Source organism: Ruditapes philippinarum, unplaced genomic scaffold (assembly GCF_026571515.1).
Source record: "Ruditapes philippinarum isolate M1 unplaced genomic scaffold, ASM2657151v2 ctg1728_1_1_1_1, whole genome shotgun sequence".
NCBI classification, from domain to species: Eukaryota; Metazoa; Mollusca; class Bivalvia; order Venerida; family Veneridae; genus Ruditapes; species Ruditapes philippinarum.
Genome location: NW_026855921.1, coordinates 250,535 through 271,698, shown reverse-complemented (window position 1 = coordinate 271,698; position 21,164 = coordinate 250,535). Strand labels below are relative to the sequence as shown.

Below are 21,164 nucleotides of genomic sequence, written 5' to 3'. Positions count from 1 at the left end.
CATGATTAGTATATGACCCCTATTGATTTTGGGGTCAAGGGGTCAAAGGTCAAGGTCACATTGACCTTGTAAGCAAAAACGGTTTCGATCAATAACTAAAGAACTTTAGGCCTAGGAACTTCAAACTTGGTATGGTGATTGGTCATGATCAGTAGATGACCCTATTGATTTTGGGGTCAAGGGGTCAAAGGTCAAGGTCACATTGACCTTGTAAGGAAAAACGGTTTCCGATCAATAACTAAAGAACTTTAAGGCCTAGGAACTTCAAACTTGGTATGGTGATTGGTCATGATCAGTAGATGACCCCTATTGATTTTGGGGTCAAGGGGTCAAAGGTCAAGGTCACATTGACCTTGTAAGCAAAAACGGTTTCCGATCAATAACTTAAGAACTTTTAGGCCTAGGAACTTCACAGTTGGTATGGTGATTGGTTATGACCAGCAGATGACCCCTATTGATTTTGGGGTTAAGGGGTCAAAGGTCAAGGTCACATTGACCTCTTGGGTAAAAACGGTTTCCGATCAATAACTAAAGAACCCTTAGGCCTAGGAACTTCAAACTTGGTATGGTGATTGGTCATGACCAGCAGAAGACCTTTTGATTTGGGGTCAAGGGGTCAAAGGTCAAGGTCACATTGACCTTGTAGGTAAAAACGGTTTCCGATCAATTTACTAAAAACGCTTAGGCCTAGGAACTTCAAACTTTGTATGATGATTGTTCGTGACCAGCAGATGACCCCTATTGAGTTTTGGGTCAAGGGGTCAAAGGTCAAGGTCACATTGACCTTGTAAGTAAAAACGGTTTCTGATCAATAACTTAAGAACGCTTAGGCCTAGGAACTTCAAACTTGGCATGGTGATTTGTCTTGACCAGCAGATTACCCCTATTGATTTTGGGATCAAGGGGTCAAAGGTCAAGGTCACATTGACATTGTAAGTAAAAACGGTTTCTGATCAATAATTAAAGAACGCTTCGGCCTAGGAACTTCAAACTTGGTATGGTGATTGGTCATGAGCGGCAGATGACCCTATTGATTTTAGGTCAAAGGTCAAGGTCACATTGACCATGTATGTTAAAACGGTTTCCGATCAATAACTAAAGAACCTTAGGCCTAGGAACTTCAAACTTGGTATAGTGATTGGTCATGACCAGCAGATGACCTATTGATTTTTGGGGTCAAGTGGTCAAAGGTCAAGGTCACATTGACCTTGTAGGTAAAAAACGGTTTCTGATCAATTAACTAAAAACGCTTAGGCCTAGGAACTTCAAACTTTGTATGATGATTGGTCGTGACCAGCAGATGACCCCTATTGAGTTTTGGGTCAAGGGGTCAAAGGTTAAGGTCATGACCAGTAGATACTTGATAACCCTTATTAATTGTTTGATCACTGGGTCAGAAGTCATGCATAATAACCTTATCACATGACTAATTGGCTGCTGATAGGGGGCATACATGTTTTACAAACATATCTTGTTGATTTTGGGGTTGAGGGGTTAAAGGGCAAGGTCACATTGACCTTGTAGGTAAAAATGCTTTCCGATCAATAACTTAAGAACCATTATGCCTAGGAACTTCAAACTTAGTATGGTGATTCGTCATGACCAGCAGATGACCCCTATTGAGTTTTAGGTGAAGAGGTCAAAGGTCAAGGTCACATTGACCTTGTAAGTAAAAACGGTTTCTGATCAATAACTCAAGAACGCTTAGGCCTAGGAACTTCAAACTTGGTATGGTGATTTGTCATGACCAGCAGATTACTCCTATTGATTTTGGGATCAAGGGGTCAAAGGTCAAGGTCACAATGACCTTGTAAGTGAAAACGGTTTCTGATCAATAACTAAAGAACGCTTCGGCCTTGGAACTTCAAACTTGGCATGGTGATTGGTCATGACCAGCAGATGACCCCTATTGATTTTGGGGTCAAAGGTCAAGGTCACATTGACCTTGTATGTTAAAACGGTTTCCGATCAATAATAAGAGAACCCTTAGGCCTAGGAACTTCAAACTTGGCATGGTGATTGGTCATGACCAGCAGATGACCCCTATTGATTTTGGGGTCAAGGGGTCAAAGGTCAAGGTCACATTGACCTTGTAGGTAAATCAATTTACTAAAAACGCCTAGGCCTAGGAACTTCAAACTTTGTATGATGATTGGTCGTGACCAGCAGATGACCCCTATTGAGTTTTGGGTCAAGGGGTCAAAGGTCAAGGTCATGACCAATAGATACTTTATAACCGTTATTAATTGTTTGATCACTGGGTCAGAAGTCATGCATAATAACCTGATCACATGACTAATTGGCTGCTGATAGGGGGCATACATGTTTTACAAACATATCTTGTTTTATATTGATTTCGTTGCGAGAATCATAAGAAGGGACAAAAAATAACATTTGAAAAAATGCGAAAAAGGATCAAAGCACGGATGGCGCTGAATTTGTTTGGGGCTCAGAATGTCAGAAAGGTGAAGGTTGTGAGATTTGTTTTGGTATAGTGCCACCAATGGTGTTTCCAGTGTTATAACTGTAGTAAATTGGCTATAAGGCTAATTGCAACACTGATATTCAATTCAGTTTATTTGGCTTTAACAATTTAAAAAAAAAAATAACAAAAAAACAATAATAAAACAAGAGGGCCATGATAGCCCTGAGGTCGCTCACCTGTATATAGGCCCCCCAATCCCACCCCCACCCCGAACATTGCAGGTCCAATTTAACCCAAGGGCTTTTATTTGCACAAACTTGGTAGACACCCATAAGAAGATGTTTCATGCTAAACATCTAAGCTCTAGCTCATTGGGCTTTTTAAAAGAAGATTTTTTTTAAGTTTTTACTAAAAATACACATATAGGTAAAAACAATGACACCCCTGGGGCCGGCCAGTTTTGACCCCAGGGCTTTTATTTGAACAAACTTTGTAGACACTTACTAGAAGATGTTTCTTGCTTAATATCTTAACTCTAGCTATTTGGGTTTTTTCAAAGAAGATTTTTTAAGTTTTTGCTTTACACATATAAAGAAAATCAATGACCTCCGGGGCGGGGCCAATTTTGACCCCAGGTCTTTTATTTGAACAAACTTGGTAGACACTCACTAAAAGATGTTTCATGCTTAATATCTTAACTCTAGCTATTTGGGTTTTTTCAAAGAAGATTTTTTAAGTTTTTGCTATACACATATAAGGAAAATCAATGACCCCCGGGGCGGTGCCAATTTTGACCCCAGGGCTTTTATTTGAACAAACTTGGTAGACACCTATTAGAACATGTTTGATGCTAAATATCTTAGCCATAGCTCTTTGAGTTCTTTAAAAGAAGATTTTTTAAGTTTTTACAATATGCATATAGGGAAAATCAATGACCCCCCGGGGCGGGGCCAATTTTGACCCCAGGGCTTTTATTTGAACAAACTTGGTAGACACTTATTAGAACATGTTTGATGCTAAATATCTTAGCTCTAACTCTTTTGGTTCTTTAAAAGAAGATTTTTTAAGTTTTTACTATATGCATATAGGAAAAATCAATGACCCCCCGGGGCGGGGCCAATTTTGACCCCAGGGCTTTTATTTGAACAAACTTGGTAGACACCTATTAGAACATGTTTGATGCTCAATATCTTAGCCATAGCTCTTTCAGTTCTTTAAAAGAAGATTTTTTAAGTTTTTACTATATGCATATAGGGAAAATCAATGATCCACCGGGGCGGGGCCAATTTTGACCCCAGGGCTTTTATTTGAACAAACTTGGTAGACACTTTTTAGAACATGTTTCATGCTAGATATCTTAGCTCTAGCTCTTTGGGTTCTTTAAAAGAAGATATTTAAAGTTTTTACTATATGCATATAGGGAAAATCAATGACCCCCTGGGGCGGGGCCAATTTTGACCCCAGGGCTTTTATTTGAACAAACTTGGTAGATACTCACTAGAAGATGTTTCATGCCAAATATCTAAGCTCTAGCTCTTATGGTTTTTTAAAAGAAGATATTTAAAGTTTTTTCTTTCGGTTGCCATGGCAACCAGAGTTCTGCATGGAATTAAATTCTTTGAACAATTTTTAAAGGTGACCACCAAAGGAACATTCCTGTGATGTTTGGATGAAATTGGCTTAGTGGTTTATGAGGAGATGTCATTTAAAGTAAAAGTTTACGGACGGACGGACGCCGGACGAAAAGCGATCACAAAAGCTCACCCTGTCACTTTGTGACAGGTGAGCTAAAAACATGAGTTGCCTTAACTGGGATTTGAACTCCAGAACTCTGACTTCCTTAAAGAGCATGTAACCCCTCGACCACAGGGAAGATATAAGAAAACAGACTGAAGAAAACGACATTATTCTAAATTAGGGTTTGTAATCCTTATCAATTTCGAGATATTTTGTTCACGGTAAACTTGTTGTTTAACACTGATGTAAATAATCATGGAGCTTAATATAAGCATGTACGAGGATTGTCCCAAAATATCGTAGACAAAGTCTGTAACTCAATCAATAATAACACAATAGAGTCGTCCAGCTAGGGAAAAGTCAATACACCTTTTATGTGTGTCTATGCCAAACAAAATCAAAATACCTCCAAAGTTGACAAAGTTATCAAAACTTAAAGAATGCTACCCATACATACCAGGCGCACGCCATTATAAAGGTCATGACGTTATTAGCTTTTCAAAAATGTTTTTCAAAGTATTCTTCATGTTTCTCAATGCACTTTCGGTGTCAGGCGACCCATTTATCATTAATGTTTTGAAAATAGTCCTACTTCAATGTATTCAACACTCGCAGAGTTTCCTGGTAGAGTTTTTGAACCTTTGACCTCGTAATTGTGATTTCAAATAAGGAAACACTGCAAAGTCTAAGGGCGTATGGAAGTTTTTGAAAACCTATCACATCAAGTTCAGACTGTGTCTCCTGAGATCTATGGCAAGGTGCATTATCTTGATAAAATATAATGTTCTCCATGTTGTCAATTAATGCTGGATGCTTCTTCAACTGAACACAGTATTTAATGACATCGCTTTGCGCCACATTCTCATCTGATGTCGCCATTTTGGTCATTTTCAAAATAGCACTAGTGTTACGTATTATGCTACAGATTTTTTCAAAGTAACGTTACATAAACGTCTGTTGGTTATATGACGTCAAAATGAATGATGTCATTCCATATGAAGGTATTTCCCATAATTATTATTATGCTAGAAGTTAAAGGAATGTTTTTAAGAAGCATGCTCTCAACATTTACTAATATGTTATCGTGCTCCGGGTAAGTTGTACTGTTAAAGTTGAAACAGTGATAAAAAGTGTTACTTAATATTTTGGCTATTGACTTTAAGTAGGTAAATTAACAAATGACCAAGGAAGATATCTGGTAAATATCATTAAGTTATGACGTCAGGTTGAAGAGAAAATAATGTAGTCTACGACATTTTGGGACAACCCTCGTATATCTGAGAATTACACAATATTAGAAATCTTCGACCAATCAGTAACTATTTTTTCTTCTTGAAAAGGCTTGAAAATTAATGCACCTCACAGACATTTGACAATCTTTACGCAGTGATCTCCCCTTAATTTTTCGGCGTTAGTGTACTTATAAAGGGAAGTAACCCTTGGAGAAGTTCAGACTACTTGCGGATTTTGCAAATAAGCATATCAGGGTCTGAAATTTCGCTACCATTATTTGTTTGGTCTGATGACCCAAACAAATAATAAAAAATTAGAAAGCTGTAAATTATTATTTAACTCTTTCGGTAACGTAAAACTTCTGATACCACAGAAATCGATCAACACCAAGGGCCAAATTGACCCAGAAAGTAAACATGAGATGTTTAATTTGATTTGATATAAAATGCAATTATTAATAGACAACATTTGCCACTTTTTAACATATGTATGCATCTGTGTCTATTGTCTGAAAAAAGACAGGGAACTTTTTATATAATTTTCGTAAGGAATGGATTTTAATATATTATATTAATGAAATATACAAGCAGGTTTTAGTTTGCATATGTCATTGAGACATAAACAACTAATAATTTGAAGCTGTTATAAAGCATTATTTAATGTTCCCTTCTGCACAATAATTTGTCATTTTGCAAAAGCAATGATAGAATTTCTGCATTAACAATCTTCAATAATGTTCCTTACAATGGCATAGATACATTTTAAATTTTGCATTTCTGTATGTAAATCAATATACATGTACATAGAAGATGGACAAATCTGTATGAATAGGATAATGCATATCAACATACATGTACATGCATTAGTAACAGTCAGATAAAAACATGTCATTAAGAAAACTTTAGCACAGAGTTCAATGTGAATAAGCGTTATCTACTGCATCGTGGGAACCCACGATACACATTCCCTATACAGTACATGTATACTACATAACTGGTAAAAGCCTGGGTTACTGGGAATGAGTGTTCTGATTCACTGATAGCGACTTTAAGAGTTCTGAATCAAAATTGTATCTTTTCAGTTTTATTATTATGTTACTTCATTTATGCCAGTTATGCACAACGTCCTACTGTATGGTTACATATGTTATAATACAAGCATTTTAATCAATTAAGTTACTGAGAGAGTGATTAAGATTTAGTCCAGTGACTAATTGGGAGGGCTGAGTATTGCATATATAGTGGACCTGTACATAAGTTTTATAAGTCATGCCCCTTGGGTCCAAAATGGTAATTAGTTGACATAATCTTGTATGGTAATTAGTTGACATAAACTTGTATGGTAATTAGTTGACATAATCTTGTATGGTAATTAGTTGACATAAACCTGTATGGTAATTAGTTGACATAAACTTGTATGGTAATTAGTTGACATAAACTTGTATGGTAATTAGTTGACATAAACTTGTATGGTAATTAGTTGACATAAACTTGTATGGTAATTAGTTGACATAAACTTGTATGGTAATTATGTCTTCTAACTTCTCTTAATCTCCTCCTCAATCATTTTATATTTTTTGATGACATTAAAGAAATGACCCTTCAGTGATGCTATACTTAAATTGCTGGTTCACGACTGCTTGACAAGATGGATGTTAGAGCTTAAATAGTTAAACCTTTCAATGACATCTTGTCAACCACTTCATAGATTTTGATTAAACTGTACCACAATGAACATTAGGTAGTCCTTTGAACACATTGGTCATCAGATCTATAAATAGAAATAAAATTTAAAATGACATCCGCTGTAGAATGATCTTTAAGGGGTCCTTTACTCAAATTGCTAAAATTGTTTAGCTAAGCTAAAGAAATTGGCCACCAGAGCTTAAACTAGAAACGCCTTAATATGCCATTACACTTGGTAGATTTTTCAAAGTCTGTGTAGCAATGATTATTTACACAAATTACTGACAAATCGTAAATCAGATCTCCACAATTTATAAAAGATTTATATTGAAATTATTGTGTTACAGATCTCTACAAAATGTCTGAAAATCATGGAGAAGATGAACAAATACAAAAAACGCTACAACAACTTTTCTGTAAACATAATGCTGGCAAGCAGACAAACGCTGCGCCTTTATTTCTCTCTCAGGAAACTACACTCGGTTATCAGGGATAACATTAGTAGAAGGTATGTAGGATAAGTATAGTGTATTTAATGTTGTACAGGGGTGAACTATTATTCCTAACATAGTCTAACATGATGCAGGTTATTCTTTTTTTGTCATCCGAAGAAGCATCTGCAATTCAAGACCTTGAAAAATCGGCCGTCAACATTAATGAGTGGATGAACAGAAATAAACTGAAAATGAATAACACATACTGAATTTATTCTTTATGGAAGCCGTCAACAATTAGAGAAGTGTAACACAAAAGAAATTGATATTTGTGGTAACAAGATCAAATCACAACATTGTATAAGATATCTTGGTGCCTTCTAAGATGAATCTTTAAATTTCAAAGAACATATCAAAAAGCTGCTATGCTTAACTATTTTAAGATCAAGAGCATTCGGCAGTATTTGTCTTCTGATGCCACTGTCACTTGTTTTATTTCTTGTTATATCTCACTTGGACTACTGTAACGTCATATTGTGCGGTATTTTACAGTTATCTAAACTTCAACGTATCCAAAACATGTGTGCTAAACTTGTATTAAATAGATCAAAATTTGATAGCTCCAAGCAAGCACTTTTCGATTTACACTGGCTACCCATTAAAGCTCGTATAAATTTCAAGATCCTAGTGTATATGTACAATTGTTCTGTAGAAAATGCACCAACTTACTTAATTATGCCCCCCTTCAAAGAAGAGGGAGTATATTGTTTTGCTAATGTCTGTCCGTCGGACTGTCTGTCTGTACGTCGGTAGACCACATGGTTTCCGCACATTATCTTAAAAATTATTTATTGCAAAGTCTTCATATTTCACATACTGCTTGGTCATAGCTAGTAATGACCCCTATTGATTTTGGGGTCACTAGGTCAAAGGTCAAGGTCACAGGGGCCTTAAATGTCAAAATGGTTGCCGCCCATTATCTGGAAAACTATTTATCACTAAGTCTTTATATTTCACATATTAAGGACGTTTTCGGGAGTTTTCATATGCACATATAGGCAAAATTAAAACTGTTCAATAGCATTTCTTTAAACTTGGCATGTTGTTAGAATATGATAACAGAAACATTTTAAACGAAAAAAAAATTGGGGTTGTAACTAGTAGCTGGCCCCAATATGGGATTCTTTAGGCCAAAGGTCAAGGTCACAGGGACCTTAAATGCCAGAATAGTTTCCACTCATTATCCTCAAAACTACTTGTTATCAAGTCTTTGTATTTCACATTTTGACTGATCATCACTAGTAAATAACCCCTATTGATTTTGAGGTCACTAGGTCAAAGGTCACAATAACCTTGAATGTTAAAATGGTTTCCGCTTATTCTGGTGTCACCAATTAGTTACCAAGTCTTCATATTTCACATATTGATTGGTTATAATGTACCTAATTAGAATTACCAATAGTATGAGTCAAGGGCTTGAAAGGGGGGCATATGTGTCTTTCGACATTTCTTGTTAATTTGTTGACTCCTCAAGCCCCAAAACGCTCTTAAAGATCTTCACAGTCAGCTGTTGGATGCTATGAAGTACCATTTAATAGAAATAAGACCTTTTCAGATAGAAGTTTTAGTACAATGGGTCTAAAATTATGGAATAAACTTCCCGGAGACCTTAGACAAAGCAAATCTTTTTTCAAGAGACAATTTAAAATTTATTTCTTTAAGGACTTCTCTTCCCTATCATTAGTATGGACTTTATGGTTAGTTAAAACTGTGATGTTAAAAAAGCTGAAGAATAATTGAACTGTGGTTAGAAAATTACTGTACTGTAAATATTTGTCTTAAAAACCAAAAGATAGAGATATTTCTGTGTATGTATATATGTGTGTGTGATATGTGTATATGTATGTGTGTATGTATATGTGCGTTGTTCCATGAAAACATTTTTATTCCTTTTATCAAAGATGTTAATATATAATGATGTGTATTTTAATTAACTATTGTTAATGTCTTTTAGATTTTGTACAATGCTATTGAATATGTTTTGTACATAGAAATAAGTGTTTAATCAAATTTTCAAGTTTCAAGTTATTATTAGTCCCCTACCGGTTTACCGGAGGGGACTTTAGGTTTACCCTCCATCCGTCTGTCTGTCTGTCCATCCGTCTGTCAGTCCGTCAGTCCATCTGTCCACAAAACTGGATCCCGCGATAACACAAAAAGTACTAAAAGTATTTTTATGAAACTTGATAAGTGGATAGATGGCAATATGAGGATTATGCACGTCTTTTTCTTTTCTTCCTATGTTGAAAATTCTGGTTGCTATGGCAACAAATAGACTGAAAATATGGCAAATTTTTACACATAAACTGGATGCAGTGATAACGCAAAAAGTACTGATGAAACTTGAAATATGGGTATATGGCAGTCTGGAGATTACGCACGTCTTTTTCTTTCCTTCCTATGTTGAAAATTCTGGTTGCTATGGCAACAAATAGACTAAAAATATGGCAAATTTTTCACATGAACTGAATCAAGTGATAACTTAAAAAGTACTGGAAATATTTTTTAACCAGGTTTTCAACGAAAACCTGGTTTATAATTGTAATGCCAAAGTCAGCGGGCGGGCGTCAACTTTTGGTTTCCGCTCAATAACTTTAGTCTGCTTTGGCCTATTGACACCAAACTTGGTGAGTAGGTAGCTAATTGCATCAAGAGGCAGCTTGGGATTGCTACCCAGGTGTCTGTGATCAAGGTCACTTTTACTAAAAATAGGAATTCAGTTTCCACTCAATAACTTTAGTTTGCTTTGGCCTATTGAAACCAAACTTGTTGTATGTATAGCTTATATCAAGAGGCAGCTTGGGATTGCTACCCAGATGTCTGTGATCAAGGTCAAGGTCACTGTTACTAAAAATAGAAATTCAGTTTCAGCTCAATAACTTGTGTTTGCTTTGAATTATTTACACCAAACTTGGTGTATAGATAGCTTATATCAAGAGGCAGCTTGGGATTGCTAGGATCTTAAACTTACTTTGTTGTTCTTGGTTTGTTATTCTTTTGTTCCTAGTTTACATAGTCTAAAATGATTATATTTTTACCAAACTGCACAGGAATGATCTTAAGGTGTTCTTCAACAAAAGATATTTAAAACAGAATTTAACCCAAACCGAAATGCATGCCTGCGACAAGCTTGCTGCAAGCTTACAGCTTAAATACAAGGTTGCTGCATGCTTGTAACAAGCTTGCGATGACTTTTGAAATATATTGCAAGTTTGTTTAAAATTCATGCAAGCTTGCGAACATTTGATGCAAGTTTGCAATGCCGCAAGCTTACAATTAGTAGACACTTAGAAAATTTTTGTACAAATCTACACTTTGAATTTTTTTGTTAAAGTAATGGAAACACTTAGAACACTTTTGTCAAAGGTGTACACAATAAAAAAAAAATCCAAAAATGATAGTTTCAGTGATAATTAACTAGTTTAAACTAGATTACCACGCTAAAGTTTGTCCCCTATTTTGTTAAAATTTTGCCAAAATATTTACCATACAATGCTGTATCTCAACTTTATGTATTAAATTTATATGTTAAATGAGCCGATTTAATGGACTCCGCCTATTTATATAATGTACCCGATTTGAATGAGCGAGGGCTAACTGTAAGTCGGTTATAGGTAATATACAGAGTTTTAAGAAACTAATTTTCTCGCCTCACTTAAATTGTTTGCTTGATAATTTATTTCTTAAAACTATGTATAAATAACCTATACTACTATTAAAAACTGGAAATAGAAATTCATTTTTAATATGAGCCTATAAAAATAATATTGTATTAATAATAAATAAATGTATGCATTAAAAATCTTTAATTTGATATTAGAAAAGTTAATTTGTCATAAAACCCAGTATTTGTTTAATAATCTTTCACTATATATACAAGGATTATTTTTTACTTAAGTTAGAATATATTAGCATAACCAGTATTTCAAATATTTCATAAAAGCAACAACTCTCATTCATTTACAACCTTTAATTAAACTGCAATATCACAGGTGAATATAAAATTTACTTACATGTACTTTGTATTGATTGATGTATGTTTTTATTCTTTGATATTTTTTTTTTTAATTGGAAGAAAACTTTAGTGTAGCAAATAAAAAATTTAACATCAGCTTCTTTTTACAATTTATGATAAAATAAGTTTATCATGGTAATTAATGCCTTTTTTTTTTTTTTGCATGTTACATAGGATTCAGAGACTGTTCATATACACAGCAGCTCCCTTTCCAAATAGGGTTTACAGTTTTTGCAAGCTTGCGCAAGCTTATACATTAAGCTTGTAGTTATACATGCACAAGCTTGCGACTTAGCGTGTGCAGGCTTGCGGATAAACCTGCGCAAGCTTGCAAATAAGCTTGCATTTAAGCTTGCGATTAAGCTTGCGTAAGCTTAAATATTAACTAGTTTGCAATCAGATTTTTTTTAAATAACTGATCGCAAGCTTGCCGCAAGGTTCCAATTACTAGCCAGTAGCCAGCTTGCAACATAAGCTTGCAGCAAGCTTGTGACAAGCTTGCAATGTTAGCTTGCGATTTTGGTTTGGGAATGCTTAGATAGGACTGCATGCTACAGTAGGCAAACAAGCTAAAATAGACTTTAACAAAAGTATCGCTCAAAGTGATGGATGCTTCCAGAACATTCACAATTGTCAAAGTATTTCAGTGCACATCTGAGTAAATAGTAAATGCAATAAAAGCAAACAAATGTTAGTCTGAACTCAGCACCAGTAATATTAACCCGAATAAGCCAACTTAGAGAAGAACACATGGTATTTACCTACCAATTATAAAAGACATCACTCAAATAATAAAACTTAAGACTGCATGAACAAAAGTGTAAAAAAAAATTTTTAGCTCGAATTTTTTGAAGGAAAAAATCCAGCAAGTCTTTCCCGTTGCCAGTGTTGTCCAGAAATGTTGTCATGGGTCATTTTTTTCTATGCCCATGAAGGGCAGCATATTACAATCGCACAGTTCATCCATCTGTCTGTGCATCCCCACTTCATTTGTGGCCGGACTGTATTTTTGTCATACATTGAGGGATTTTGAAATAGCTTGGCACAAATGAGACAATGTGTCGCGTCCAAAAACCAGGTCCCTACCTCAAAGATCAAGGTCACACTAACATTTTGAAGTTTCATGTTATCACAATTAGAGTTTATAGGTACACACATTTGTGTCCAGACTGTACGAAGGATTTTAGAATAACTTGGCAAAAATCTCAACCACATCAAAACAATGTGTGGCATCCAAAAATCACATCTCTACCTCAAAGGTCAAGGTCACACGACCATTTTGAAGTTCACTTTATCACAAATCTGACTTTATTAACCCTAAGCTTACATTGACTATGTATGAACAGAACAGAACTTTTTTTTCTGATTTGTACATAGTACATCATCATATACAGAATTATATTCAAGAAACATGTACTTTTCAGTGCAATCAATATAAAGAAATCAATAATATAAATAATATAATGCCAGCCCGCATAGCTAAATCGGTTTGAGCGCGAGACTTGTAATCTCGACATTGTGGGTTCGATTCCCGGGCTAGCCAACTAAAATTACTAATCAGTCTTTCGGATGAGACTTTAAATCGAGGTCCCGTGTATGGGTGCTTAAACACTTGGCACGCTAAAGAACCAGGAGAAGCTTCTGGAACTGGGGCATCTTTCTGTATCTGTAACTGCACTATCCTCCGAAAAATAAAATGACTAATACTCTTCTGGAGGGCTCGCCCATATAAATAAACGCAAATACACACACAAAATAATATAAAGACATTAATAATTGTAATGAAACTTCAGATATTTGTTATTAAGCCTCAGTAAAGTGAGGATGAACATATTTAAGAAGAAATATCAAAACTAAATTTTAATCTATCATTATTTATTTACTAAAGTAAATTTTAAACTATCATTATCTATTTAATAAAGTAAATTTTAAACTATCATTGATTATTATTTAATACTGTAGTTCTAACAGTCATAGCATTTTTGTAATATAATGCTAGTATACATAGCTCATTTCTATTATTACTTTGCAGCAATGCAATAAATTTGTACATATTTGGATTAACAAATTTATTTATTTATTTATGCTTGCTGTATAATATAAGCTTGCTGTAAGCTTTGTTCAAGCTCGCCAGTAGTTTCATACAGAATTCTGCAAGCTTGCAGTTACTGTGCAAGCTTACAAGAACCATTTTTATTGCAAGCTTCTTGGTTTCCTTATATGTATATAGTAAAAACTAAAAAAATCTTCTTTTAATAGACCCAAAGAGCTAGAGCTTAAATATTGAGCATGAAACATCTTCTGAAAAATTGGACTTAGAAAATTCTGTGAAAGCAGGGAAAGGAAAAGTAGTGAACAATTTCTAAGTACAAAAATTTGGAAACGTTTATAAAAATGATTTCACTTAAACTAATTAGCATTTATATACGGTAATATAATGGGATTCAAATGAAAACATTTATTTCATAGATTTTATCTCATTGTCTTACATTCTAGGTTTAATTAATTAATTTTCATATAACTTTATAAAAAATTTAATTTCTGTTATTAAAATTCTTATAAGATAAAGTCAGTATTTAAAATTAATTATGAAAATTAACAAAATTCACATTTCTTAACAATTGTGTATATTACAAGCAAATATAATGAACATCATATATTGTCTAATGGCTAATTGGTTTTTTGTGCCCCCACTTTAGGGGGGAGGCATTTAGATTTACCCTTGTCCGTCCGTCCATATTTCCGTCCTTCCGTTCTCATTTTGTGTCAAACGTAGTTCAAAAAGTATTTGACCTAGAGTCATAAAACTCTACAGGAATGTTGATCAGCATGTGTAGTTGTGCACCTGGGTATTTTCGTGTGGATATATTTAGTATTTTTTGAGTTATTGCCCTTGACCTAATAAAATTTTACAATTTTCAACTTGTGTCGCACGTAACTCAAAAAGTATTTGACCTAGAGTCATGAAACCTTACAGGAATGTTGCTCAGCATTTGAAGTTATGCACCTGGGTATTTTCCTATGGATATATTTAGTATTTTTAGAGTTATTGCCCTTGACTTAGTAAAAATTTTAAAATCTTCAACTTGTGTCGCACATTACTCGAAAAGTATTTGACTTAGGGTCATGAAACTTTACAGGAATGTTGATCAGCATGTGAAGTTTTGCACCTGGGGTTTTGCTTATGGATTTATTCTATTTTGTGTGAGTTATTGCCCTCGACTTAATAAAAATTTGCAAATTTCAACTTGTGTGTACGCTCAAAAAGTATTTGAAACTAGGGTCATGAAACTTTACAGGAATGTTGATCAGCATGTGAAGTTGTGCACCTAGGTATTTTCGTTTAGATTTATTTAGTATTTGTAAAGTTATTAGTAAAAATTTGCAATTTTCAACTTGTGTCACATGTAGCTCAAAAAGTATTTGACCTATAGGGTGATGAAACTTTATAGGAATATTGATCAGCTTGTGAAGTTCTGGGGTTTCACGTGTGAATTATTTTGTTATGTCAGAGCCTTCGCCCTTGACTAAGTGAAAATTTGCAATTTTCAATTTGTATCGTGCGTACCTCAAAATGTCCTAGAGTCATGAAACTTAACAGGAATGTTGGTCAGCATATGTAGTTGTGCACCTTGGATTTAGCTTGTGGATTTATCCAGTATTTGTAGAGTTATTGCCCTTGACTTAGTAAAAACAATTTCATTATGTTGTGTTATTTGTTCCTTGAGTGCTTGAGTTAGAATCAATCAACTTTGCAGGAATAATCATCAATATCACTGTGAAGCTAAGCACCTGGGATTTTGCATGTGGATTTTTTTCAGTTTTTTAGAGTTATTGCCTTTGACTTAGTATAACTTTGCAATTTTCAACTTGTTCATGCATAGCTCAAAAAGTATTTGGCCTGTAGGCCTGAAAGTTTACAAGAATGTTGGTCAGCATGTGTACTTATGCACCTTGGGGTTCGCTTGTGTATATATTCAGTATTTCTAAAGTTCTTTCCCTTTACTTAGTTCAACTTGTGGCACATGTAGCCCAAAAATTGTTTGACCTAGAGTCATAATATTGAGTGTGGGGGCACCCGTGTCCTATGGACACATTTCTAGTTTTTTCATTGTAACTTTCAATTTCTTGAGGTATTTACATCAAACTTCAAATATACGTTTCTTATAGTATTAACCACTTGTGCCAAGTCTCATGATTCTAGAAACAATATATCCAGATTTATCTCCCCTTCATCTTAGAATTTTCCTAAAAAAGTTATTTTTACTATAACTGATTTATATTAAGTATCTTCTTCAAATTTTAATTTTATGTTATAATATGTTCAACATCATTTGTGACATAACACTAGCATGACTATTTCCAGAGTAAGATCCTTTTGAACATGTTTTATTTCTTACTTTAACTTCATTATTCCTTACAAGATTTCAAATAACTACTTCATCATAGTAATATGATAAGGTATTTAACACAGGAGTCAATATTCCCATAATTATCTGCGCAGACGCCCCTTATGGAATGAAATCAGATTTTGTGAAAGGGCAATTGCAACTATTCGGGCCCTTTAGTCGGTCATAATAGCCGATCATTCCAATTGGTATGAGGGTGTTTGATTATTAAAAATGAAATGTCGCGATATGTACAATGAATAGCGAACTTGAGAATTTTGCAATGCAAACACATTCAAATGAAATAATCTTTTCCGTCAATTAATCGCGTTCTTCAGATTTTTTTAGCTCACCAGAGCCGAAGGCTCAAGATGAGCTATTGGTATCAAAGGGGGATACTCCGGCGTCCGTCATCATGCGTCAACAATCATCTTCTTCTCTAAAACCGCTGGACAGATTTACTTCAAATTTGGTCTGTCACACCTAAAGTTGCTCATATGATTTCAATTGGCCCCTTTTAGGGGTCAAGAGAGCTAAAAATAGAAAAACCTTTTGACATCTTCTTCTACAGAACCAATTGGTGGATGATCACCAAACTTTGTCTGTAGCATTCTTAGGTAGTCTTTTATCAAATTTGCTCATATTAATTTGATATGCCCCTTTTAGGGGTCTCTAGACCTAAAAATAGAAAATACTTTAGACATCTTCTTCTACAGAACCAATTGATGGATGATCACCAAACTTTGTCTGTAGCATTCTTAGGTAGTCTTTTATCAAATTCGCTCATATTAATTTGATATGCCCCTTTTAGGGTCAAGGGAGCTAAAAATAATATAAACCTTTAGACAGCTTTTTCTACAGAAATTGATGGATGATCACCAAACTTTGTTATTAGCATTCTTATAGTAATCTTTTATAAAAATTGCTCATATTTATTTGATTGGCCCCTTTTAGGGGCTGCTAAAGCTAAAATACCCCAGACCATGGCATTTCTTCAAATAATAGTTTAATGAAAGGGAAACAACTCATGTTTGAATGTCTTTCATACATGTGAATGACCTGTTTGCTGATGAAATTATTTGAGGTCATAACCTCTGGCAAGAGAAATGATATTTATGAAATAACTTGAGCACATTATAAGGACTTAGTATCAAGCTTTATTTGGTTTCATTCATATTCACTTAATTACATCAGGCCATCCATAAAAAATTGTTACTTTGTAGTGCTCCGACCGACCCATGAAAATTGCCCCGACTCTAAAAAATTTTTACACCTTCGAGGATTTTTTTTTTTTTTTTTTTTTTTTTTGAGATCATTATGTACCCATTCTGTTAAAAAGAACTTTCTCAAATAACTTTTCAGACAAATTTTGAATTGAGAAGTAGAAGAGTTAAAGACTGTTATTCCAAAACAAAAAATAAATGCACGCTTTTCATCGATATTTAGCCAAAATTTGACCCCGAACACCGGATTTTCACTATGTACATATAGTATAAAAATAAAAAATCTGCTTGTCTGAAGGTACAAGGCTTAAAGCTTTGATATTTGGTATATAACATCATCTATGGGTCCTCTACTAAAGTTGTTTTAATTATGCCCCTAGTGTTAAAATTGCCCTGCCCAGGGGCGATAATTTTCCTTATATGTATAAAGTAAAAACTTGAAAAATCTTCTTCTCTGAATTGACAAAGGCTAGAGGTTAGATATTTGGCATGAGACTTTGCGAAGTGAACCTCTACCAAGATTGTTCAAATTTTGCTATATAATTTCATCTATAGGTCCTCTGTCAAAGTTGTTCAAATTTTTCCCCTGGTGTCAACATTGGTCCTGCCCGGGGGCATTGATTCTCATTATGTACACTTAGTAAAAACAGAAACTAAAACAAATGTTTTCTGAATTGGAGAAAGCTACAGCTAAGATATTTGACATGAAATGTTGTTTGGTGGACCTGTATCAAGATTGTTTGAATTAAAATTTTGCCTTGCCCAAGGGGACTTTCTTGTCCTTTGATGTACAGCAATGAAATTTTGACCATGTGCACAGTTTTAGTTGTAAAATTGAACTTTGATATCAGGTGACGTAGATTTTGATGATGTGACTTACTTTCTTGTCCTTTGATGTACAGCTATGAAATTTGAACCATGTGCACAGATTGAGATGTAAAGTGAACTTTGATATCAACTGACCTAGACTTTGACAAAGTGTCTTACTCTGTTGTCCTTTGATGTAGTCATGAAATTTAGGCTGTGTGAAATATGACCTTCACCACCAAATTCACTATACTCAACTGCATTGATATATTCCTACTCTGATCTTTTATTTGAATAACAATAGATTTAACCACTAATCTGATAATAAGAATTAGATAGGTCAGGGATCTATGCATTATGACAATCTTCAATTGTATAGAAACAAAAAAAATCTGTTCCTACACTACTATTTAGTGTTGTATTAATGCGGTGGCATAGCATTTTTCACAAATGCAATCTTGTTCTTAAACTTTTCTTCATTGTTCCTGCAAATGGTATATAGTTTAGGCTTATGAAAATTGTTCTTATACATCACTCACTTAAATATGACAAGGGCTATAAATCTAGCATCTTCATTTCAAGACTGAAGAGTCTTTTCTTTGAACTAAGAATTATAAAAAAATATAAGAGTGAATGGTTCAGGTAAAATGTTATTTGTGTTATCATTGGAAATTGATCAAATTTTAATAAATAACAGAGAACTATTGTTTTTAAAACCTGTTATTGTTTGCTTAACAGGGAATTGTTCAGGTTGAATGTGTTCCATTACCAGGAGTGGTTTGAGGTCTCTATGGTTTACTGGTTACAGACATTTAGGTCAGAGTGTATACAACGCATGGAGAAAGCATTAGAAATAGATAAAGATGTAAGTTCATATTTTGTTATACTGCTGGTCGGGGACCATCAACCAGACACTTTTTGAACATTTTTCCATACAGATTTAATAATTTGAAAGCTAGAGATCTGAAATTTTGACACAGTGTAGCTTATAGGTTCTTCTCCTAACTAACAAACTACTTTGTTTTTTGTTTTTTTTTATTATATTGACACTAATATCAGAGGCCCGTCATGGAGGGCTTCAAAATTACCTAAATTGTACCATGTGTCCGGACTGATATGCAATGGCTCTAATTTTAAGTCAGATAAAAGCTTGGGTGTTTTAATCTTTTTATTAGTCCCCTACCGGTTTAACCGGAGGGGACTTTAGGTTTACCGTCCGTCTGTCTGTCCGTCCGAGCAACATTTGATATTTATGAGCTTCATTCCGTAGTTAAATAAAGAACAAAAACTCTTTAAATTCATATTATGAGCTATTTTTTGTTTTTATAAGCTAAATTCAGCTTATGGACTTACGTCCAGGTGTAGTTTATGAGCTGATTTGCCTCTTAAATATCAAAAGTTGGTAAGTCCGTACGAACCCAGAGGTACTTGTCTGACTTGGAGAACAATGGGTAACAGTAAATTCTCTTTGATCCTATTCATTCCGTTTTTACTTGTGTGTCTTTTTTTAAGCCTTGTGTGGCTTAAAATGGCCAAAAAGATCAAAGGAAAAGTCACATAAGTACCATTTTGTGAGTACGTCCGTCAGTCCGTCCGTCCACAAAACTGGATCCCGCGATAACTTAAAAAGTACTGAAGATATTTTTATGAAACTTGATATATGGATAGATGGCAGTCTGGAGATTAAGCACATTTTTTTCTTTACTTCCTATGTTGAAAATTCTGATTGCTATGGCAACAAATACACTTAATTTCAAGATTTCTGATTCCGATTTTTAAGCTTTTACACTATAACTTCTTTGTTTCTTAAGGTATTTACTTCAAACTTTAAATATAAGTTTCTGGTCATCAACCACATCATATGTGACAAGGTTTACAACTCGAGCACAAAAATAATCAGAATTACCTCCCTTGAAATTAGAAATTTAATGAAAAAAATGTTTTTTTTAATAACTTCTTTATTTCTTAATGTATCTGCTTCAAACTTCATATGTATGTTTCTTATTATCACCCAACATATGTGAGAAGGTTCAATACTCTAGCAAGACTATTTTCAGAAGTATGCCCTCCTTGAACTTTTTTGAGAAATTGGTATTTTTTACTCCCAAGTTCTTCATTCCTTTTAGGATTTACTTCAAACCCCACATCATAATAATATGTCAAGGTTTTTTCCAACAAATTTACTTAAAATAGAGGAAAGTTGAAATATTTGTTATACTTATTCATCCTGAGAAAATTGGACGTTTGATTATCTGTTGTATAAACATAATTTCCTTACTTGGCAGGGAAACTTACGCATAACTATGATATAAACAAACTTAGAACTCAAAAGATTTAAGTTCATTGATGTCATTCATTCATTCAATGGTATAATTGAATGGCCAATGGCCCATCAGAATGTTGCTGGGGTTCTAACCGGTAGGGGACTTATGGATTGCTTGCAATACTATGATAATTGCTTGATTTTAACATGATATACAATATTTCAGCAGCATATGCTGAAGTTTTGGATATTCTGCAAATTATCATAGCTTATGCTAGTGTAAGAGGTCGGGTATTGCACTCTTTGCGCCCAAATTTTCAACGTCAACATTCTTGAAATAGACATTAAAATATTACTGTTTACAAAAGTTGAAATAAATTTAATTACTTAATTATAGAAAAAATGTGCATTTATTGTTGCGTAATAAGTGACTGATAGATTGATGACTATTGAACAAAGAAAAAAATCCAAATTAGGCATATTTGGGGCTGTCCGGGTTTGGTGGTTGTCCGGTTTTGCTGGTCCCCAACCAGTAGTTTGAGGCTGTTAATCCAGCTTGATGTATCATGGACAAAATCTTGAGTACATTTCTTCTGAAAACCTGCTCAACCAGTTATGATAAAACTTGACAGGAGAAACCGCGGCACAGGAGTGTAATAAAGCCATTTAATAAAAACGATATTACACTAGTGTAATAACACTTTTACGTGACATCATTAGCGCTTAAAACATTAGCGCTTATAAACATTGCGTTAAAGCGCACTAATGTAAGGGTTACACTATAGGCGCATCATTTAAAAATTAATCATTTTAACAGTTTACCGTTCTTATTTTATATATTATGTGATAAATAGAATATTATATTCATGTAGATTCAATACTAAATGTATTGAA

General features: G+C 34.2%; 1 protein-coding gene across 3 annotated transcripts in view; it reads left to right on the top strand.

Annotated features, from left to right (window-relative positions):
* LOC132744808 (protein unc-13 homolog D-like) overlaps window positions 1-21,164 on the top strand; it is a 333,410-nt gene that overhangs the window by 192,485 nt on the left and 119,761 nt on the right. For all 3 annotated transcript variants that reach the window (XM_060733589.1, XM_060733587.1, XM_060733588.1), the window contains 2 exons: window positions 7,428-7,588; window positions 18,746-18,872. In XM_060733589.1, the coding sequence (XP_060589572.1) occupies window positions 7,428-7,588; window positions 18,746-18,872 (288 nt within the window). The remainder of the gene's footprint in view (window positions 1-7,427; window positions 7,589-18,745; window positions 18,873-21,164) is intronic.